The 23927-nt window shown below is 44.9% G+C and overlaps 1 protein-coding gene across 1 annotated transcript in view; it reads left to right on the top strand.

Moving 5' to 3' along the window:
- The first annotated feature begins 14894 nt into the window (after positions 1-14894).
- ST8SIA4 (ST8 alpha-N-acetyl-neuraminide alpha-2,8-sialyltransferase 4) overlaps positions 14895-23927 on the top strand; it is a 112425-nt gene continuing 103392 nt past the window's right edge. The window contains exons 1-2 of the mRNA XM_006035355.3: positions 14895-15273; positions 22640-22771. Of these exons, the coding sequence (XP_006035417.1) occupies positions 15161-15273; positions 22640-22771 (245 nt within the window). The 5' untranslated portion in view covers positions 14895-15160. The remainder of the gene's footprint in view (positions 15274-22639; positions 22772-23927) is intronic.

Here is a 23927-nt window from a genome sequence, read left to right as displayed (position 1 = left end):
TGCCTAGTAGCACAAAACAGAAGAAAGGCTAGTTTGATTAGTCAGGCAAGGTTCTTTGGGTAGATGTAATATCTTTTATTAGAACAACTAAGTAGTTTGAAAAAAAAGTTTCTTGTAAGCTTTTAGGCACAAACAGCCTTCTTCAGGCATAGGGAGACCCTGCTGTTGTTCGGAGAATGAAAGAATTTGAACCATTAAGGCCATTAAAAAGGATAGAGAATCATTAACACCTGTGGAGTGGAGAGAGATCAGCAGAAATGGGGAAGATGATAATGAGTCATGAAGTCAATTAACTTTCGCAGTACTACCTGAAAAGAAATGCTGTTCCCACCCCCCTGCAACTTAGTGTCACAGTGTGGGTGGAACAGGAATCAAAGGGGGCATGCAGATGCACCACTGGCCCCCCCCCCCCCCCCCTGGATCTACCCTGCTGCCCCAGTAGAACCAATTTTAGGAGGCCCAGATAAACCAGACTGTAACAAGAGGGGATTTTATATTCTTTAAATGTTTGCCTAATCAAGTCCCAGAAAAAGTTGCTGCAGTCCTAAATAAGTGTTTATCCCTGATCCCAAGACATCAGAGTTAGACCCAAAGGGCATCTATGCACATGCTCGAAGGTGTGGGAGGGTATCACTCTAATTAAAGAGGCTCTGAGAGCTGCTGTAATAAAAGTGCATCACACAGCATCACAGGTACTCAGTGTCCCACACTTCAAAATGGCAGTGGGGGTGCTTAACTAAAGCTCACCTGATGAGCTTTAGTTAAACCACCCCTTTTGAAACACAGGGATGCTGAATACGCATGATGCAGAAGCTGCTCCATTGTGTGCTAATTAGCACACATCGGAGTGTATAGGTCCATCATGCCTATAGGTGCTCAAAGTCTGAAAAAAACCCAGTTTTGTTATGCAAGATTACTTGGGGAAGCAGAGGTTTTCTAGTCAGAGGCAGGACAAGTTGTTCTGGAGATGCAGTTGTTCACCTTGTTATGTTTTAACTTTGCTTGGGCTTATTAAAGCTGCACAAAGGGAATATGGCTACAGATTTTGATGACTTAAGTTCATTTGATTGAACAAAAGACCTGTAAATAAATCAGAATCAGGCATTTATTTTAGAAAGACACCTGCCCTTGAAGCTTCAAGTCAAAATCCCTAGCCAAATTGTTGTTTTGATTAATTACTGCCACTCTTCTTGCTGCCCCACCTGCAGATATAGTGTTCATCTGGTTGTGCTGTGCGCAGCATTTTAAAGAAAAAATATCCAAATAATTTGGTATCTCTAACCTGCTGTATTTGCGGCCACCATACATTTGCATACAATTCTACTTAAGTTCATTGCGTACTTAGTTTTCTAGGAACAGCAGCTAATTAATTATCATAACTGCCAATGATAGCTAAGCATTAATTAAGATGGGTCAGAAACCAAAGGATTTTGAATCCAAAGGAAGCCCCAAAATTTCAGAAAAATAATCAATTCACAAATTAAAAAAAACCCCATAGGATAAGAAGTCAAAAATGTAATTTAGAAAAATTAAAATTCCATTTCATTTTAGCTTTTCAAAACAAAATTGATAGCACTCTCTGAACCACCTGGCAACATTATTTGCAAGCTTTCCACTGTGGAGCCAAGAGTTTGTCAGCTCTAACAGCCTTCACTTTAACCCAAGCTTCTGGGCTTCCTGTTTTGTGTCAGGGGCTAGGGACAGACATTCAAAAAGCCTGAGCCTGAATTGATTCAATCTTTGCAAATTAGTCTAACCTGGCTAGGTTAGGCCAGTTTTCAACCATTCACACATTCCCTCTGGATTGAAGAAATGCAGGTACATGCCTGCAGTGGCTCAAACTAGAAGCCAGGGGGCACTAAAGCAGCCCTCCCTACCCTTCTAAAGTGCTGAACTGAGGGGTGAGGGTATGAGCAGGACTCAGCAGGATGCTCTGATTAGAGAAGGGTCCCCCTTTCTGCTCCTAACAAGCCAGGGAGTCAGGAAACTGATAACATAGCATTTAGAACCCCTTCAAGAAAACAAAAGCCTCTCCCATTAGTCCAAGCTCTTCTTAAACAACTTTTTCCAAGGAAGGTATGGAGGGACACTATCAGTTGACCCATTGATTAGCTCCAAAAAGCCCCAAGTGGACAATGTCCTGTCTCCCTTTGCCCTCTCTGCCAGACACAGTCACCTCTCAGCATTATTGTGCTGTGGGAGAGGAGATGGGGGAAGCCAGGCAGAGGGGTGGGGCCAGCCCTGCTCTGGAGCAGAGAGCCCTTCCCAGGGCTGTAAAACATCTGGGATGCTGGGGGACTCTGGTTTAACTTAAACCAGGAAGGAGTCTGGCACAGACATTGCATAAACTGTTTTGACCCAAATCAGCTCACTCTGATATTACATTCAACCAAGTTTATCTCAGACTGGTTTAAGCCATTTTGAAATTGGTTTATGTGCACCTAACATCTGTTCTGTTACAGGTTTAAACCAGTTTCTGATCACCTAAACTGGTTTATGTGTAATGCCCGTCCCTAGACAAGAAGTACAGAAGCCCTGGTTCAGTTAAGGACATCTAAGACTGCCAAGCTTCCAGAAAAGCTTCCAAGAAGGTGGGTGACCTGGCAGGAACCCAAGAAGCTTTCTCCAGCTTACCTGGCTATTTTCAGTCAGAAGATTTGACAAAATTGGCAAATTAGTGAAGAACATAGCAATTTCATTTAAATAGCATATTTCAATCAATAAACACACTAATCTAGTGTGAACAAAGATAGAAAGGTTACAAGTCTTGATTCAGGCTACCAATGGAAATTTTTTAAGATAGGATTGGAGGGGAGTTCTTATTTACAGTTTCCCAGTCTTGTCCATAGTTGACTATATTCTTTCTTTGTTTCTCTTTCAAAAGAACCTACCTTTTTGCTCAACCAAAATACAGACTCAGATGAAGCAGTGGGCTGGAAGGAGCAATTTAAGTGGCACAGTTTCTCACAGCTTCAAAATGACCTTGAGGCATACATAATTCAAGCAACCTGAAGCTATGATTTTCATGGAATCCAAGGGCCACTGCTAAACAATTGAAGGGGAAAGTGAGATTAACTACTGATCTTCCGTGAATGGTTTATATTCATTTATGTGTTCAAGGCTCTCTTGAAATAGGGTATTGGCAACATGTAGGGGGTGCATGTGGGTGCATGTGCACCCCCTATGAAAAGTGCTGGCAGCACTTGCAGGCAGTTGCTGGTTGCTGCTTGCTACTCTCCCCCCTCACTGCTGACACCATCAGCAGCGTCTATGGGTGATCTGCGATCACCACTGGATGCCACTGATGCTACCGGTGGCATCTGCAGGTGGTTGCCAACCACCAGTCTCCCCCCTGCTGCTGATAGTGCCGTGGCTGCCTTCAGGAGCTCCATGCTTACCGCAGCCATGCTTCCACCGCTGACTGCGCCACTGCCACCTGCGGGAGCTCACCATGCCCCCCCAGCCTCCAGGGGCATACGGCATTCATGAAATAGGGTACAAAACATATCACATGATACTGAAACATAAATTTGAGTAAAAGTTCAGATCATAGTTGTTGGGGGCTGCACATCTTTGGAACTTCTAAAAAATCAGGTTTTTAATATTAAATGTCAAGGATCTTCTTTGCATTTCAAGCAATGAAATGCACAAGCTTGGTGGGATCCATTGGCAGGCCCTGGTAACATGGTCCTTCTCTTTTAATTACCAGAGGTAGAATTGATGACTCCTTGGTAAACGACATTTTGCAGGCGGTGGGAGCATAAAGGGCATCCAGAAGGATAAAGGAGCGGGTGGAGACAGTTGACTTTCAGGTTGTTCCAACTTTCTTAAGGAGTGTTAAGAAGCTGTTATGTGTCTTGTTGGCAATTAAAAGCAGGTCCGGATCATAGATATCTACAGCAGTATAACTAGATGGGGCAGATCCCTAAGGTAAACATAGTGTGAGCGCAGGCTCTCTCTTACACTGTTATAATGAAACTAAAACTGGGGGCATTTGCACTGAGGTGATTATACACTGTATAAGAAAAGAAAGTGTACAACAGAACCAAGGTTTGGACCTTAACATTTTATAATGCATTACTGCAGCAATTCTTTAGACAAAAAGAGAGGTTCCCTTTCCCATTACACACAGAAAGAATTGCTGAGAGATTCAGCAATGCATGTAAGCTTATTAAGACTGCCTCCCCATTATTGATCTTGTGGTTGTTCTGTAAGGCAATCACATACAATAAGCTGTCATTGTAAGTTAGTCACAATAAAGGGGTAAAAATCTACAAACAAAACATGTTCTTATAAGATTTTGACTAGCTTTTTTGTGTCTGAAAATCAAAATAAAGCTTGGCATGTCCACCTATACCTCAAGTCCTACATGGTAGAATAAATCATATATAAAAAACAGTTTACCGCATCACCTTTAATTTTGCTGTCTGTAGCAATGCCATTTTATTATATTGCAGATGCTGATGTACAGGGCTTGGGGTTTTTTTTAGGGGGAGGGGGTTGCTATTTGAAGTGCTAGTAATGCTAAAAATACAATATGGGACTATATATTAGTTTTAAAAAAGATGATTACACAGGGAAGAGACAGCTCTTTTAGCAAAAATATGGATGGTTAATAACAAATCAGAACCCAGGCTGATATTTAGACTTGGGCTTGAAGATCTTTTTTGTGCAATGCATTTAAGTGTTTCCTTAACATTAGCTTCACCAAATAATGAATGTGTTACTTATCTGTAGCTGTGTTATGAAGAGAAATAATACAGAACATTAAAGCCTGCCTATGTGAAAACAGAGATCTAATCATAAGGGCCCCTCTACATGTGAAGGTAAAGGCACAATGGGATCTAATGCATGATCCACATGTGCATGACAGGAGGTGTGATTGTGGGATTACATATTAGATCCCATCACATCCTATTACTGGCGTATAGAGATCCCAATTCTGAACTCTCTGCACCAGCAAGAAGCAAGCTGCTGCAGTTGGGAATCCCCTCAGTTGAGGGGCTCCCAGCTTTGGGGGTGCCTAATGCACCTCTGGGACTGGGAGATGCAACAGCTACAATCTCCCAGCCCTGTGGGGTTGCACACACTCTCAGGGTGTTTCATGCACCCCCGAGGCTGGGAGATCAGAGCAATGCCCTGAGATTGGCAGGACCCAGCCGAGTCCCAGTGTCAGAAGGCACACTGAGGGAACCCAGTGTCTGCAGCTGCAGAGAGTAAATTTCTCAAACGATTAATCTCTTCTTATTTTAACTATGATTAATCTACCTACATAACAAAAGTAGACTGGCTTATAGTAGCAAATAGGTTATGCAAAATTAAATAAGAGTTATAAAGTTTAAGCAAATATAAGGGTTAGTCTATATTATATGAGTAAATCTGTATAAGGAAATATAAGAAATACAAAAGTGAGTCTTTAAGAGTGAGTCTATTTTGTTCTCCTTAAGATCACAATCACTAGCCAAATCCATGCCTACTGTGTACATAGTTACAAATACATAGTTATATCAGGCCATTGATATTTTGGTAGAACTATTCATAGATTTAAACAGTCTTCCTTTTAAAAGTGATACTATAAAGAATGGAGAGTTAAATTTTACTTTGCTGATTTCAGTAAACTTACCTTACTGAAAATGAGGAGAGAATTTAAAAAAGATTCTTTAGTATAGATATATAACATAAAATATATTTATTGTAGGAAAACTTGGTACAATATTTTTAACCAAATGTAAATGTTTTCTGGCTCTAGCTGTGTTCTTCAGCATAAAATGCATGTTTCTTGAAGTCTTTTCTGTAAGAACTAATTAGTACACTAACATTTGAAGTGCAAAAATGCATGATTACTTGTATTATTCAGATTTGTGCTTCTCCAATACCCTCGTGAAAGAAATTTTACTGTCATCAGCAATTGCCATAAAATAAGTGTGAACATGTTTCTGGATTCATGCAAGTAAACTAAACTATTTCATTAACTCAGATAAAATAAGCTATATTATTTGATATGAACTCATTTCTTTATTTAAATATTGTTAGATTGTATAAGAAATGAGAAATATCATTCAAAGCATAATTTAGATAGCTTGTTAGTGTTTTGAAGTACTGTTGATGGCATATTAAAAGAAAGGTAATTAAAAGAATTGGTGAAGCACTAGATACAAATTTTGGAATTCTTTATACACATTAAACTCATTTTGAGTTGTAATAAACTTTGTCATTGCAAATAAAATGCACCACCTGCTACTGTTAACTATATGGCTCTGCTTATTAGTTGACTACACCTGAGAATTAAGAATACAGAATTATCCAAGGAGGGTAATTTGAACACAGCAGCCGTATAAAGTGCTTATTCTTCATACTCCCAGCGGGCACTTCAGTTGGAGATCAGAAATAATCCCCAATTCATTTTTAGGAAAATGACAGGGACAAGTTCAGGAGAGATTCATGGTTCATCATTCAAGTGCTTCCAATGGCCAAGAATCCTTGTGTATTGGACACAGATGAATTACTTCCTAATGGGCTGGAGCTGCTGTTACAGATAGAGGCCCAGGGTTATAGACATTATCAGCCTGTTCACCTGAGTACATGAATATCCATCAAGGTGTTGACCTATGGCTTGTGGGCCAAATCCAGCCTGTGGAACCTCTACCTGGCCTGCCAGGCTACCAGCAGTACACTGGAAGTTACAGGGTTATTGGCTGCTTTAGAATTTGGAGGTTTTTGGCCCTCCTGACCATGGCTGTTGGCAGAGAGTTTGGCTCACTGTCACCTTTCCCACTGCCAGCAGGCTCCCAGATTTGGACCCTTTGCCACATCCAGACCCCTCTCCGCTGCCATCAGACTGCTCACCACACCTGTTCCTACCACCACTGCCATTGCAACATCCTTTGCTTCCTTTGGACCTTCCAGCACCACCACTGCCACAGTGCCCAGAGCTGCACCTGACCTGCGAGAAGCCTGAAGTTCAGATCCAGCTTGGGGCCTCAAGTGAGTTTGACACTTCTGCCTTGTATTAACAGTGGGGATCAACCCTTCTTGGCAGACCTGCCACAAATTAGCCCTTCACTCTTCCCAAGTGCCACTCTAATTCCTTTTCCACCATCTGATCTGTTGCTTCGCTTTCTGCTTCCTGCTCTATCTGATGCTGTGCTTCCTTGTCCCTTCCCCAATCTACCACAGAGGCCGCCAGTAGCAATTTTGGCATGTATGTCACAGGCTGGCCACTTATGCCGTAGAATAGGAGTTTCAAATATATGGCTTGAGGGCCTGATGTAGCCCACAAAGCTGTCTCATCCAGGCCACAGGCTCCTGGAAGGCCAGGAAATTTGGGGGCAGTGGAGGCAGGGACAGGGTCCTCGGCCAAATTCCAGGATGCAGAGCTCCACTGGGGATGTGCTTTGGCAGTGCAGGATGAGTGGCAAATGCATTAACCCATGCAGCACTTTGAGCCAACACAGTTGCTCAGGGACCACCCACAGTTAACACCAACATCACTCAGCCTGCCAGTGGATGTAATTCCAGGTGTGGCCTGTGAAGAGCCCTGCTGTCCAGATCTGGCTCCTGGGGATCCACTTGGTCTGGATCTTGTCAGGAGGGATGGGGGGATGGGGTTAAATGAGTGTCCCACCCCTACCCAAAGATAACTGCAGACAAAAGACACTCATACCAGTGTAACTTACATTGGTGTAATTTTACTTCTGAGTCTTTCTGGGGTAATTCTACATCAGAGTGCTGAAGTTATCCTAGTGCAGCTGCTTACATCTGCCACGACCTTTCTTATGTAATATAAAGGTTGATTCTGCTATTATACATGTGTTATACATCTAAGCCAGTGGTCACCAACCAGTGGATCTCAATCCACTGGTAGATCTCGGAGCCTCTGGGAGTCGATCTGAGGCTGGGGTGGGGAGCTGAGTGCCCACGTGGATGCATGCATGTGCCCTAGCTCAACAGGTCAGTCCATGGAGGAGGGAGGAACAGGGGCTAGATCGAGGCCCCCACAGTGAGGGTCAGTGCCGCAGGAGCAGGGGTAAGTTGAGTGGGGCTATGCCTGGGTGGGACTTACCTGCTGGGGAGGCATGCCCCAAAATCTTTTTTTTCTCACTCTGCCTCAATCTGCCCCCCTCACCCTCCTCCCTCCCCACAGACTCTATCTGCTGGGCCGGGGGCGGGAGCAGCAATGCACGGTAGATCTTAGGTTGCTTTTAAATTCCAAAGGTGATCTCCTACTTAAAAAGGTTGGCGACCACTGATCTAGACCCTCACTGTCACAGTGAACTACTGAGACTCAGAATCTAGCTAGATTCAGAGAGAGAGACTGGACATACTATTCATAATTATAACAGTAAATACTACATTTTGGAAGAAACTAAACTTCAAGCTACAAGGCTTAAACCAATTTCTCTCTGGTAGAGATCAGTTTCTCTCACCTGCTTAGTACAAAGTTTCTTGTGCCTTGCCATGTTTCTTCTGGTGGTGGCCTTAGTTAGAAACAAGTTATACAGTTGTGGATTGGAGATCTGGTTCAGTATGGCAATTCCTATCTTCCTAGATTTCCTCATAGGCATTTCCCCATGCAAACCCCACATTATACCACTTTGCCACACAAATGTGATAGATCCACCAGAGAAGAGCAATGCCATTTTTTCTGACACTTCACCTGTAGTATAAGCTGAAGGGTTGATTGACATGACAACTTCACTGGAGAAAGTTGTAGAAGAGTAAAAATAGACTCAGAGGAGTGACTTTGGGGAAAGCCAGGTAGTGTTAACCAAACAGGTGTGTAAAGTTCTATGATTTCCTCCTTTTAAAAATTACTGTTTTTAAAGGGCCAAATATATATAACATTTTTTTTTCTTACTGGAAGTCTGAAAGCAATGGCTCCTGGTCATTGATTGACTAATTAGTAGGGAAATACAATACAATCATCTAGGTGGGCAAGATATAATCCTGTTCTGAAAAAAAAATACTAGTAGAGGCCTCCTGCTCAGTCACCAATTATTCGCATAGGGTTATTATGTCTCGTCTTGTGCTGTGCCAGGGCTAACAATAGTTTTACAAAAAGTTTAGATCAGGACAGCTCAACTTCTAGCCCAGGGATGAAATGCAGCCTGTGCAGCCATTGCATCTGGCATGGAGGGGTCTCCATGGATTGGGAAATTTGGCAAGTATAGCCACTAATACAGTCACCCTTGCACCTGCCAAGTTCCCAAACCCTAAGCTAGTGCATCCAGTCGGAGTCAGGCCAGGCCACATCCCCTTTTCCCCACAGGGCCAGATTGGGGCTAGGCCATGCCCCCATTCTTCCCATGGGGCCGAGACATGCCCTACTGCCAGGTCACGTCCCTCTCCCTCTCCCACTCTGTTAGGCCAAGTGATGCCCCCTCCCTGCAGGACTGGGCTTGGCCTGGGCTGCCCCCCACAAACAGTCTGTGTGGCTGGATGGTGCCTGTTACACTGGCCCCAGGCACTGGATTGGAACCATGATCTGACCTATGGTTGGACCAGGCACTACCCGTCTAACTCACTGGGTAAAAAGGCTGAGCACCACTGGTTTAGATTATGCATTTGTATAGGATGGTTTAGCTAGGGATGATCCTGCCTCAGGCAAGGTGGGGCTAGCTGACCTCTGGAGGTGTCTTCCAACCTGACTTCTCTGAGAGTCAATGGTTCTATGACATTTACAGGTATGCTTGGCAGTAGTTCCTTTGCCTTCACGCATAAGTACCTTTGTGGGATCGCAGAGCTTAACCCTCATCTATTCTCATGAAACCATAACCATTGTTGTTCTCATGGAATAACTTGTTACCCAACCTGCATGAACAAAATGGAACCAGTGACAACAGTATAAATGTATCAAAAACTATTTATTAAACATGCAGATTGTTTGAAAGAGTATTTATGATTACTTTAACCCAAAATGTTATTTAAGTAGAACTATGAAGAAAATTTAAACTTTTTTTTTTAGAGTTTCAAAACGCAAATGAACAATTTGCTAAGTCTGCAGTTCTCACTGTTTTCAAACTAACAGTTACTTCCAAAAACATTTCCTAACTGTTTTAACTAAATATTGCATTCCTCACAAAGCAGCAGTGGTGTACTGTGGTGCACACAAGCAAATTGCCCACAATCTTTGCGTTGTTTCCAGGTTTTGCGGTCATCTGTCCTTGGACAAAAAGCACAACATCCACTCGTGCTTGCAGAGGTTCTACTGAGGTGCATTATGGCAATTTGTAATTTAGAGCAGTCATACTAGACTTGACAGACTTAGACAGATTACGTGTATCCATCATTTTTCATTTTATTTGTCCATTGATCAACTGTTCTCCAAGCTCCTGCAAAAAATAGCGCCATCTTCTTAAATGTGATCTTTGCTTCCAGTTTGCATTGGGGCCTAGCCAAATGATGAGGCTGACAATGGCAACCACATCCAACATATTGAAAAATAGTCTTTGGCCACCAGTTGATTTTCTGTCTCCAGGTGGTCAAGGTTATCCACCCCACCCTTGTTTTTATTGTAGTCATGGATGATGTCTGGCTTTCTTTGCTCTCCACCCACTGACAGGTCATGGTGCATGCTTGACAGAAACAGCACAACTTTGGACTTCTTTGGAACATAGGAAACTAGGGTGAGTTCCACATGAAAAACAAAAATGGATGAAAAAGTTTCCCTTCTTTGATTTGCTTGCATTTTGTTTGGGATATCGGCCTTGTTTTTTCAAATTGTACCCACATAGGTCAAGTCCTGTTGTAGCAGTCTTTCTGCCAGGTCAGTACTTGTAAAGAAATAGTTACCCACAATATTCTCTCTCATCTTGTACCAGGTATGAACCAGTTTTTCAATGACGTGGGTACCAAGATTACCTTGGCATGAAGCTTCTGGTTGCTTGCCCAGGTAGATGTGTCCAGACAGGAGGAATGATGTTCCTGCATCATAGCAGCACTGAATTTTCAAGCTGCATTTGGCAGGTTTGCTGGACATATACTGTCTGAAGGGGCAGCGACCCCTGAATGCAATGAGCTGCTCACCAACCGTCAGATGTATTCCTGAAATACCATTTCCTGAGCTGCTCCACAAATTGTGTCCAAATATCTCTGAAGGCAGCAAGTTTTTCCACAGTTCTCCTTTCCTCATATGTCAGTGTGTTGTCAAATCTCAGGTAGTTGGTGATTTGACAGAATTGTTTGAAATTCATGGTGGCACAGAAGCAAGGACGCCTGGTGTGTTACTCCCACAACTCCTCCAGTGCCTCGTGACCACCAGGGTATAGACCTCTCAGCAGTAGGAGGCCAATGTAGGCATTCAGCTCTGTTTTGTCCAGCTTTTTCATGGATTCATAGATGTAGGGTCAGAAGGGACCTTGTAGATCTCGTCCGACCCCCTGTCCTGGGCAGGAGAGAAAACTGGGCTCAAATGACTCCAGCTAGGTAAACGTCAAGCCTTCTCTTAAAGACCCCCAAGGTAGGAGCCAGCTCTACTTCCCTTGGAAGTTGGTTCCAGATCCTAGCCGCCCTGCCTTCTAAGTCTAATCTAAACCTATTCTCTAACAACTTATGGCCATTATTTCTAGTTACTCAGGGAGGCGCTCGGGGGAACAAGGTCTCTCCCAATCCCCGCTGGGTCCCCCTAGTAAGTTTATAGACGGCTACCAGGTCCCCTATCAGCCTTCTCTTGTGAAGGCTGAACAGGTTAAGGTCCCGTAGCCTGTCCCTGTAGGGTCTGCCCTGCTGTTCCCAGATCATACAAGTGGCCCTCCTTTGGACCCTCTCAATGCTGTCCACATCCCTCCTGAAGGGAGTTCACTTCTTTCTAAGCTACTTCACTTCTTTCTATTTTCAGGATCGTTATCTTTCCACTCCCTGAATCTTCTTTCTGCCTCTCTGTTTGTTTCTTTTATGATAACAGTCAGGATATCTTGCAAGAGAAACAGGTGGAACGTTTCCACCACTGTGCCTTTATTACTTTCTCTTGTTGGCCCAGCACTTTCATGGACTTGTTTCCAATTTTGTATTAGCTGTTGACTTTTTTTCCCCACACACTGCCATTCCTTCCTGGTGTCATCATCTACAACATTTTCTGGGGGTGATAGCAATGGTTCTGCTCCATGTCCTGCTGTAGCTATCCTCAGTCTTCCACAGCAGCCCCAGGCTGGTCCTCTTCCCTTTCCCACTGGAAGTGTTGACATCACTTCTGCTTGTGGCACCAACTCCTCCTCATCTGAGCTGGATGAAGCTTCCATAGACGCATGGTCTTCTTGCATTGAATAATCTCCCATGTCTGAAACAAAGTCAGCATCCTCACTGCCTTGGGATAAGATTTCATAAGTGGATGCGTCTCTGTCATTCCCAGTTACCTGTGCAAGACAGGCTTTAGCACTGAATATGCACTGCCTTCTCATCCTGTACTGCAGAAAAAAAAAAGAAAAAAGTGATTACTGCTGAATGCATATAAATAACAATCAAAGACAAGCCTGTCCACCTATGCTGCCACAGAAGCAATTCTGCCCTGTCCTATGGCAGCACAGGTAGCACCCTCTCCTCCTGGACACAGAAGCCAGAGACCTGCATCCACCCTTTGCAGGCAAGCCAAATGTGGGTGGATGCTGTTTGGAAAGCACACATGCAGGGGCTTGTTGAGAGCAGGTAAAAGGGCCAGGTAAAAGGGCCATGGGGGGTGTCAAGCCCTTACCATCAAAGGGGACTCCATAGTGTACTCTGTATTGCAGTATGATGTTGTTCTATTTCTTCTCTGCTGTTCCTTTGCTCCTTGTCCTCACTTCCAATGAAGGCAGGGCAAACTAGCTTGTATGTTATGAAAAGGGCAGGTGAGGTGGAGTTTTGCCATGAGAAGAGAGAGCAGAAGTGGATTTGGGTGTGACAGGGTTTGGTTTGGTTTGGGGGGGGTTGGCAAAAGGGCAGGGTGTTTTGATGACCTTGCAGCCTGCCAACAAAGTGGTCAGCAAAAAGGATTACCACATCTTCTGCAAAAGCAGAGTGGAGGATGGCCATCCATTAGTTACCATGGATACCTGAAGTGGACATGAATGAGGTGTGAATGAAGGCTGACCTTTCAGATGCATCCACCCGAAGTGGTCAAATAGGTCTAGAGGGCTGTCATTTATACAGAAATTGTGTTAACATGGACTAGGGGTAAATTGTTATCCCATATGGAAAAACATATTCATGCCTGGGGTAATATGTTACCCTAGGCAGTTTTTCATCCATAGAGAACAAACCATTCATGTAAGCTGGCTTTTCTTTGGGGACATTGTGCGCTGCGGTTCCTGTGACTATGTTGTAAAAAGAATTTTTTTTAGAATTAATTAACTTTAAGATATTGCACAAAATATGCATCTGTGGTAGGAAATTACCCCATTGAAATGTATAAAGATTGAGCATGGTCAGAAGTGATTGTTGGTTAAACACTATTTCTTTCCCAAGCCAAATGTCAAACTTCAGCAATCTGTGGCTTATTACCAAAATATTTCTTTCCTAACCCCATTTTCCTCACACATCACTACAAAGTTCCTGAAGAGATTTCACTCAAAGTTTCAAAGAGAGGGAGAGGGAAAAAATATTCTAGCCCCCTCCCTCTGGCAGACGGACTGTTTGGGGAGGAAGTGTGCATGAAAACAACTGTGAAACTATGAAAACACATGCTTACAAAGGAAACTGTTAATAGAATCATAGAAAATTAGGGTTGGAAGAGACCTTAGGAGATCTAATTCAGTGGTTTTCAACCTTTTTTTTCATTTGTGGACCCCTAAAAAAATTCTGAATGGAAGTACAGATCCCTTTGAATTGTAAATGTGGGTACTCACATACTTTGATAGAACAGAGTCATCTTTCATGGACACCTTAGACTGCAGACCACAGGTTGAAAGTCCAATGCCCTGGTCAAAGCAGGACCCTCCCCAACTATATCCCTGTATAGCATCTAATACATGGAGCTATTCCAAGGAGATGTACATATCTGTTCCCCTAGGTCCTGGTGCAATGATCTATATCTATATCTCCTCCCCAAACAAGGCTCTGTCTACCCAGGTTTTAAATACCTCAGGGATGGAGATTCCACAACCTCTCTGAGTAACCTGTTCCAGTGCTTTACTACCTTCCTGGCCAGAAAGTTTTTTTCCTAATATCACTTATGATGGTGATGATGACAATAGTGATGATGATGATGATGATTATGATATTGCAGTCCTCAACGGCTCCCTTGTGCAGGTACGGAAAGAGCAGAGTCCTTCCCTAGGGCCAAGCAGCTTTAGGAAACTGGAGCTCCTTGCAGAGAAAGCACAGGGCTGCTAACCTGGGCTGCTTCAAGCTTACCACTGCTCCAGTAGAAGCAGGCTGGGCGCAAAGCTGCTTTCCCTTTCAGGTCCAGGCAAAGGTTGGCAGGCAACGTGACTACTGCCACTTTACCTGAGCTAGCTTGATCCCTCCTCCCCAGCTCCTGAGAGCCCCCACTAACCTGATCTCTCCCCTCTCCAGCTCCTGCAGCTGCAGGAGAGCCCCAGCTAGCTTGAGCTCTCTGCTTTCCAGCTCCCAAAGCAGCAGGAAAGCACTGGCTAGCTTGATCTCTCCTCTTCAGCTGCAGGAGAGCCCCAGCTAGCTTGATCTCTCCTCCCTAACAGCCCTGGCGAACTTGATCCCTCCTCCAGTTGCAGGAGAGCCCCAGCTAGCTTGATCTCTCCTCTCCAGCTCCTGCAGCAGCAGGAGAGCCTCAGCTAGCCGAGAAAGCGGGTTTTAAAGTTGGGGAGCAGCTGTCCCCGCCTCCTCTAGCCACCTATTGGCCGGGCTTTGCTCATCATTTCCCCGCCAGGGAAAGGGTGGTGCTAGCGACGCCCCAGAGACCGGCGTTGGCTGCTGCTGGTATCTAAACTGGAAGGAAACGTGCGAGCCAGCAAGCCCCATAGGCTTGGGAGCGCACCGGGCAGTGCCAGGAGGGCTCCTACCCTCAGCCCAGCACCAGCAGCCAGCGCAGCCTGCCATCTCTGCCCCCCCTAAGAGCAGCCTCTCCTGCCGCTTTGTTTCATTTGTGGAGCTCGGGTTGATCGAATTTGATTTCGGTTTTTGTTGGGGGGTTTTTGCGCACCCCTGACAAACAAAGGAAGGAAGAAAAGAAAAAAAGGAAAAGGGGGAGGGGGCTTGATTCGCAGAAGACATGCGTTCATTCAGGAAGAGGTGGACTGTCTGCACGATAAGTATCCTCCTGATCTTTTATAAGACAAAAGAAATAGGAAGAACGGAGGAGCACCGGGGAATACAACTCACCGGGTAAATGCAAAATCCGGAGCGATGTGACAAAGGCAAAGCGGGGCGGACAATTGAAATGATTCAGGCTCTTGCATAGGGTTTTTCCCCGCTTCTCCTCCCTTCCTTGCTCGCCCCTATTCCCCTAAAAGTATCTCAGATACTAGTCAATTTATGACCCCTTCCCCTCCCACCCCTTTCTTCCCATTGCCTTTCCTTGCCCCCCTCCATTGCCTCCATTGCCTTGCCCTATTGTAGCCTCTATTGCAACTTCATCCTTGTGGTTTCGTGTTAACTGCAGGATTGTCTCTCCCTGGGGAGTTGGGAAAGAAAGGGCTGTGGCTTGTGATGATTTTTAGGGCAGAAGTCGCGTGGATAGATGGATGCATGGATGGATGAGGGGGGGGAGGGGGTGTTCAGTCCCACAGCCTCTTGCTTTCTTGCATGTAGAGGCAAGGGGAGGAGGAGAAGGAGGTGACGGTGGGTGCTGTGTCGCCGGGAAGGGGGTCACGCCGGAGGCGATGCTCCCCGGTGCTCCCAACTTGAGCGCGGAGCCGGGGGGGATTTGTGCAGCGCGGCGCCGAGAGCGGGAGGCGGGCTGCTTGCGCGGTGCCCGCCTGGCAGCTCTGCCTTTGTTGCTGGGAAGTTTGCCTGGGAGATCCCCGCAACTTCGGCGGCTGCGGGGATCGCGGGAAGCCAGGAGTTTCCCGAGGAGAGCTCGGGGGGGCCCCCTCGGGGGGAGCCTTCACCTCCGGAGCCGCCGCCGGGTCGCGGCTCCTCCCGGGCTGGCCCTGAAGGCGCAAATCGAAGCGGCTCCGAAGCCTCGTGCGGCTCGTGCGCGTCCTGTCACGCGGGGGGAGGAGGGGGGGTCCTCTTCGCCGCTTGGGTGCTTGGCCAAGGCTCTGGTCCCTCAGCCAGAGCTGATGGGCACCTAACTGTGCTTCTCCCCCGGCTGGGAGACTTGCCAGGGGGCGGCTCCTTGCCCAGAAGGGGCTTGCCGTCTGCCCTCTGACTAGAAACCCCAGAGCCAGAGGCTTGTAGCAAGGAGACAGCTCCCTGCAAGGCTCCCAGCCAAGACACACAAAGCTGCCATGTGTTCAGGCGCCGAGGCTGGAGCTGGCACCTCCCTGGGCATAGCTCTGTCTGCCCCCGCTCCCTTCCTAGGGTCCCTGAGGGGCGAGGGCATCTCCCCTCCTCTCCCCAAGCCGCCGGGGCATCGCTGCTTCTCTCAAGGGTCCTCTCCAAGCAGCTGCGCGGCATATGTGGCGCCGCGCGGCCAGCTGTGCACCGCTGGCCAGAGGCAGCCGCCGGGCGGCGGCAGCTGCGGCTTTCTCCCCGCGCGGTGCAGGGCCGCCCGGCTGCGAGTCAACAGGAAAAGCTCCTCCGTAGCCGGCAACCGCGGAGGCAGAGCCTTGCAGCCGGCGGAGACAAAAGAAGGGAGCTGGTGTGAGAGCAGCGCACTCCTCCCTCCCCCCTCCAAGGATGTAGATTGCAGGGCTCCACCTTCCCCATTAACTCCGCTAATTACAAAGCCGTGGGGCAAGGCAGGCTGGTCCGCTCCCACCAGGCTGGAGTCAGCGAGTCCTTCCCTGACCTGCTTTTTTATTTTATTTTATTTTATTTTATTTTTCTCCCCCTCAGCCCATTCTCCTCCACTAGCAAGAAAGGCAGCCTTTGTGCTTAATCGGCTCAATCATGATCCTTGTTTTTCCACCCTTATTACTCAGCTATAACTCCCCCCCCCACTTATCAGCCTCAAACTCCCTCGATACATGGTCAAGTCCATCACCCTTTTTTTTTTTCATGCCACTGCCATGAATACTGAATCAGCTTAGGGGAGGGTCAGGCAATGATGCCATGCTCCTGTTTGCTGTCCCAAGTTGCCCCCCCAGTTTATTAGACATACGGTGTATACGGGGGAGATGGGCAAAGGTAAAATGTCTCAGTTATATGTGCACAAAAAGAAAAAATAGGTTTAAGTCCTAGGAAGCTAGCAAAGGTGAAAGTGATGTGAAGATAAGTTAAGTTTCTTTTTTGGGCACAGGTGACAAAAGTTTTTTATTTTATTTTTTAAAAGAATGCTATGGTTCAACCCCAGGGCCAAAAGTGCAATGTGAACAATGCCAGTTTTGGTGCCATTCTGTTATATTTTGTGTATGGGCAATGCATAGGGGGTGCATGCAGGTGTGCATGCACCCCCTGAGCATGTCAGTGTACCCCCTACAAAAAGGTGCTGCCGACACTGTCAGCAGCGCCTGTGCTCTATCACCGCTCGCTGCCACACTCCCACTGCCGCCATGCCCCCTCAGCTGCCGGGGGTATGCACCATTCATGATTTTGTGGGTGCACATGTGCACCTATTGCAAGTATAGCCTCTGGGCGCATAGGGTATATAGGAGCTCACAGGCACCTTGAGCCCTTGGCATCTAGATGTGGGTATTAGAATCAAAGAATCATAGAAAATGAGGGCTGGAAGGGACCTCAGGAGGTCATCTAGTCCAACCGCCTGCTCAAAGCAGGACCATCCCCAGCTAGATCATCCCAGCCAGGGCTTTGTTGAGCTGGGCCTTAAAAACCTCCAAAGATGGAGATTTCACCACCTTTCTGAGTAACCTGTTCCAGTGCTTCACTACCCTTCAAGGGTCCAGACCCAGGTAGGCATTTGAATACCCACCCAAGTGATATTGGGGAGGAGGCTGCTTTCTAGACTCCCTCACCCCCTTCCCCACCAAGTGCACACAGCAGTAATTTGCACGTAGACCTCACAGAGTCCCACGAACTGCTTTCTGCCCTTTTCAGACATGTATGATCAGAGTCTGAGCCCAGCCAGCAGGATACTCAAATCAGTCTTGCTCTCATGTTTCCTTTAAAGGGGCTTGTTTGCAGGCTGCCCACTGCTGGCATGGCTAACACTGCCTTGAAGACTGAATCAACTTAGGGGAGGGTCAGGCAATGATGCAGTGTTCCTGTTTGCTGTCCCAAGTTTTCTGCCAGGAATCTGTGGACCACAAATGAGTTTATGGCCTAGTAGCTGGGGAAGCTCACCAGAAAAGACATGACAACCTGCAAGGAGAACTGTGGTACCAGATCAACTCTGGGAGGAGGTGGGCATCAGTGGAGTCTATCTGAAAGGAGCAGAGGGACCTGAAATGCTGGGCAAGGTTGCACCTGCTTTTGGAGAGGCAGGCTATGATGGGGAATTTTGACTAGCAGGATGTTATTAGACATACAGTGCCCTAACTAGATATAGCAGCCTCTACCCTCACCATATTAGAGGCCAGAAGTGTTCACAGGGTTAGCACCTTGATGAGGAGAATTGGGAAGTGAAGTGGTCTGCTGCTTCAGTTTCCTTCCAGGGTATGAAGCAGAGGATCCATCATGTGCACCCTCACAGACCATCCCATAGAGAAGCACAGCCTTGTACATGTCCCTTCCATGCCCACCCTGCTCTAGAGCCATCTCTGTCTTATGCACACCTTTTATTGGCCTCAGGTGCAGAGAGGCTGATGAGGCATTCAGGAGCTTCAGCTAAACTAGAGGCAAAGTCTCTGAGCACAGCTACTATATAGAGCACTAGAGGTAGGACTGTGTCTTGGAGACACGCAACAGTTTCACACAGCTATATTATAAATGCCTGTGTATGCGATCCCTAAATAGGGAGAGATTTGTGGAAATAGAATCTAAATTGCTAGTTTAATTGTTTTAGTCAAATTGTGGCTAAATTAGCTGATAAGATTCCTCCTATATGTTTCATTTAGGAATTAGTCTTGTTTTTACAGTATGTGTTTGATGGACAAATCTCAAGCTGTTATATATGTTATACAATTTAACTCATTTTATTCTATGTTTTAAATATGAAACCAAAGTATGCTTTAAAATTAAACAAAAGAAAATAAAAGAGCATTTATCCATCATTTTGTGTTCTTTCAACAAAACGGAAGGAATAATTGTTAGTGTAAGTCCATCAGGCTGAAGTCAGAAACACCCTGTTCAAAATAAGTAGCACCTTATTGCACAAGAAGTTCCTTTGAGTGAAGCTCTACTCTATGTGCACAGGTATCAAGATCTGGATGTTAATTCTATCTGTAAAAGTCAGGGATACAAAACACACTACTCTGCCCTCAGAAGTTTCCCTTCTTTTGCCAAAAATTGAAAATAACTTTGAAAATAACATTACATATTTGTTAAAGCAAAGCCCGTTTTTCATTGTGTGATATTGTCAGTCTTGCTATGTGCTGCCAAAACACTGGCAATAGAGGGATGATGACATGAGATGGCCCACTAGTATATGCTAGTGTCTTTCCTTGTGAATCTCAAACATTCTAGAATATGTTATAGTACAGGAGCTGCACAAGGCTTATGGCTAAGTGTGTAGTATTATAAAGCACTGTAATATCTTAGATCAATATAATTTAATGGCAAAATTTTACAAGTCAATAATTGTATAAGCTTGTGATGTTTTATCTGGTAGACCATAATGTCTCCTTAAAGCAGAACTTTAAAGGTTAATTGAGTAATGAAATACATAACTTTTATCATACGATGCGTGAAGTTTCATAAATTGCATTATCTTCTATTGAGTAGAAAATTTGGTTATTAAAGTTCTAATGCACATGTTTACATTTAACGGATTGCATTAACTCTGAAAGTTACAACTCCAATTGACTAATGATCCTTTTCTCCCCTAGATTACTGGTTCATTGAGGTTAATGGATGCTGTGTGTGTGGACTGAGAGTTGAGTATGTCCCCAAAGTAAGGGGACTCACTGTCAAAGTTAACGCTGCCATAGATTGGCCTTTAGGTGTGCAGCAGTTTTGCACAGGTCTGAGGGCTAGGCAGTAGTCTATATTGGTTATCTCACCTTACCTAACTATTGATACAAGGCAGACTCTCCTGATGTAAATTTAGCTCCTTATTTGTTAGTGTATTTAATAACATTTTAAGTTGGAAGTAAAGTATACATAATAGGAAGAACACATACCAATTTATAACATTCTTTTGCAATTGTAGAAGAGCTATAATGCAGAACATTTAGGACTTACTTTCAGTACCTGAAAGCATGATTTAACATTATAGTACCACACCATATATGCGATTCACTATTGAGGTACAGTACATTGTAAAGGCTCAAGACAGCCAATTTCACATGGTAAAGCAGTTTTAGGTACAAACAACATAATGAATTGCTAAATTCTCCAACCTAGAATGCTGTGAAAATACCTAATGAATTACTCTTAACTCAGCATAAACAAAAATCATTTCCAGTTTGTTTTTATATTAGGTACTTAGCTTGATAGATTTAGTTAATTTTCTTTTAGAAGTATGTACTGTATCTTGTTGCATGACAGATAATATACAGTAAATATTTACCACTGTTCTAGAGCAGTTTTATTGCATATACAATACAAAATAAAATAGTTTGTAAATGGATTCTGATTATCAAACATGAGAGAGTAGAGACTTGTGCAACTCTCTGAGTTAGGATAACTAGGATCATTTGCAAAAATGTGTGAAAGCTGTCAACTTCTGGAAGTCATTGCATTCTAACATCTGAGTCAGTACTCGTTATCAGAACATGAAGGCAATGGTGTATTGCATTGCTGGAGGCATTGATTTTTGGATGGGTTATAAAATATCATCTGACCATTTATGGGATGTTTAAACTGTAACACTGTGCAAATGCTAGCCAATTTCCAGTTTAGGTAATTACATTTGGCCTAATCAAAGTCCCACTGCAGTTTAAATTGGAAGATGTGCTTTTTTTCATTTTGGCTTAATCCACTGCATAATGTTCTATGTACATAGCTCTTTATTACTTGTATCACCTCAGTTCTAGGAGCACTCATCAAAGAGTCTCTTGTGCAAACCCAGAAGAAAAGACGGGAACTTGCCCCAAAGAGTTTGCAATCTTACAGCTGGCATGCTCAATCTCCTTAATTTGAGACCTGACTTGCGTTGAGAAGCTCCATGGAGCATTTAAGTATTCTTATTTCTGTGATGGCTGTGCATCCTCAGTAGGCTAAAGGATTCCTGTATGTAGTTTGTTAAGTGATCTTAAAGGAGATGGCAGGCACTTGATCATGGGAATATATTATAGGCAGTTATTTTGATTCACTGATGAATCAAAGAACTCTAGTTGAACTTACAGAGCTAAATTTTGCTATTATGCATAGCTCAGGTAGTATCTGTGTGGTTTTATAGTTCTACATAAATGCAGACTTTAGACTCAATATAATTTGTGAAGGGCAGATCCCAGTAGCACCCTCAGGGGTAGGGGGAACTCCCAGAGCTGCTCCTGCCCCACTCCAACCAGGCTGCATGGGGAGCTGGGCTCAGCTGGCAGTGGTGGTTACAGTTGGTGGGCAGCTCCTCTCTGCCCCGTTACCTTGGGTGTTTTCCCACCAGCCTGAGAGCGGATGCAGGGACAGAGGGACCCCCTTGCTGCTTCTGCTGGCCCCAGTCAAGCCTGACTCCGTGCACAGTTGCTCCCTGCAGCCGAAGTGGCAGGGAGAGCAGTGGCAGTGGACTTATCTCCCTATGACAGAGGCATAATTAGAGAAGGTGAGCAAGACAATGAGGTGTGCAGGACAAGGGGAGGTGCACAAGGTAAGCAGGACAAGGGGAGGTGTTAGATACTGCTGAGCATACAGGGGAAGTGGGGAGGGGCTGTTGAAAGCTGGGAGGGGGATGTGATTCTTACCTAAGTCCCTGGCTGCTGCTCTCATGGCATGGTCTGCCTGCCCTGGTGTGAGATGGGGAGGCCAGAAGTGGAGGTGTGCAGCTGCCCCTGTAGAGGTGGTCACTACTCCCACACCCCGCTTTTAAAATCCTGGATCCACCTGTGAACCTGCCTTATATTCTATTACAATTTTTAACTCTCCAATTACAATTTTATGATTGTATGGTCATTATTCTTATTATGTCTGTTTCCTTAAGCATTCAGCAATCGTCAGCCAACACTTAGTGCTCAGGGATTTCTTTTGAGTAAAGACCATGTCCCACTTGTTTATAAGATAAGATCACTGATTGAGTTGGTTTAGCTGTACATCTAAAATTCTACAGGCTCTGCGTTTCCTAGAAATCAAGTTTTAAGTTAGTGTGGGCACATTATCGCATACATTCCATTCAGTATGAGAGTTCCTCATGTTCCAGTAGCTCAAAAAACAGACATGGAGGATCAGGAGCACCAAATTTATGATCCATCTCTTCTTAGATGCAGGAAAATGAATATCAAGTGCCATGCTCCTTTTAAATGTAATCTATTTTATTGAACAAATACTGAGTGGGAATGGGAGAGATTCTTGCTGCTTTTTTCAGGTATGTAAAGAAAATGTCATTGATATTTGTGATGCAGCGCCTGGCTTATGTCTTTTCTGTATTGCATTTCAGAGACAGTTATATGAGTTTGAGTAGATCGATGATCAATAGCTCTGATAAAATAATTCGAAAGGGCAGCTCTTCAATCTTTCATCATTCTGTGGAAGGTTGGAAAATCAATTCTTCTTTGGTACTGGAGATAAGGTGAGTACCTTAAATAACACAGTTCATTTCATATTACTATTGCCTATAATTCTTTGGGTCTAGGAAACTTATCTAAGACACTTGATTTACTGTTTAAAGGTGGATGTGCTACTTATATTTAATATTGCATCCCGAATGACCTCGAACCCAGAAAGGATCATTCTTCCCTCTTTATGTATAAGATTAAATAATGTAAGCCTTGAATATCTGTGACTGCTTTAGGCGAACAGCTATAGAGGTAGTTTATGAAGCTTCCTTTTTTTCCCATTAAGTTATTTGATGCCAGAATGTGTTTGGGATCCAGGTGGTCACAGATTGAACTAAGTGGAGGAGTGATGATCTTGCTGCCTCTTGGTGATTTATAGCAGGGCTCTTCAGACCTTGAGTCCAAGCCCAGGGACTAAGGCATACTGTTACATATTACCTTTCCAATATGTTAAATGCTCTTAAGATGGGCATGTCCATATGTTAATGCAGGAAAAGATAAGCTAAGTGGGCTCTGAGAATCTCAGAGTTACACCTCCTCTGCCGAAGATTATCTCCAGTTTGTTAGGCAGCTTGTGTTACAGTAACATTAGTCTCCTCCATGGGGCCAATATAAACTGGAAGCAGTTCTCCAGCATCCCAGGATGCACTGCTTCCAGCCATCCCTCAACCATCTATCCTCAGAGACTCTAAGTCTCCCAGAATGACAGAGCCAGGAACTGCAGGGAGCCTGGAGCTGGGAATGATCCTTGGCACCTGGGTTGAGCCATGGGTTTGGGGGGGGTAACCCCCTAGGGTGGAGGGTGAGCCATGAAGACCAGAGGGAGAAGATGGCTGGGAGCTGCTGGATACCTGGAGAGAGGGGAAGCTTGGCATCTCCTAGCCACACCTCTGCTTGCCAGGCCTCTAGCAGCAACTCAGAACATTTCACATCAGAGTGGGCATTAACTCTTAACATGCGACTGTTCACAGCATGTGCTAACTCTGAACACTTTGTAGAGTTTCAAATGTGAATTATAATGTCTAACCACACCATATGGAGGAGGAGAGCAGGGGACCATGAGTCTACTACTTACTCTCTGTGTCAAACAATAAGGTACTTGTCGTAGAGTAGGAAATATGTGGGTGATTGTGGGGTATGGAGCTATATACTGTGAAATTCTTCATCTTC

Source organism: Alligator sinensis, unplaced genomic scaffold (genome assembly GCF_000455745.1).
Source record: "Alligator sinensis unplaced genomic scaffold, ASM45574v1 scaffold1214_1, whole genome shotgun sequence".
In the NCBI taxonomy this organism is placed as follows: domain Eukaryota; kingdom Metazoa; phylum Chordata; order Crocodylia; family Alligatoridae; genus Alligator; species Alligator sinensis.
Note: the sequence above shows the minus strand (reverse complement) of the source record. Positions and strands in the feature narration are given on the sequence as shown.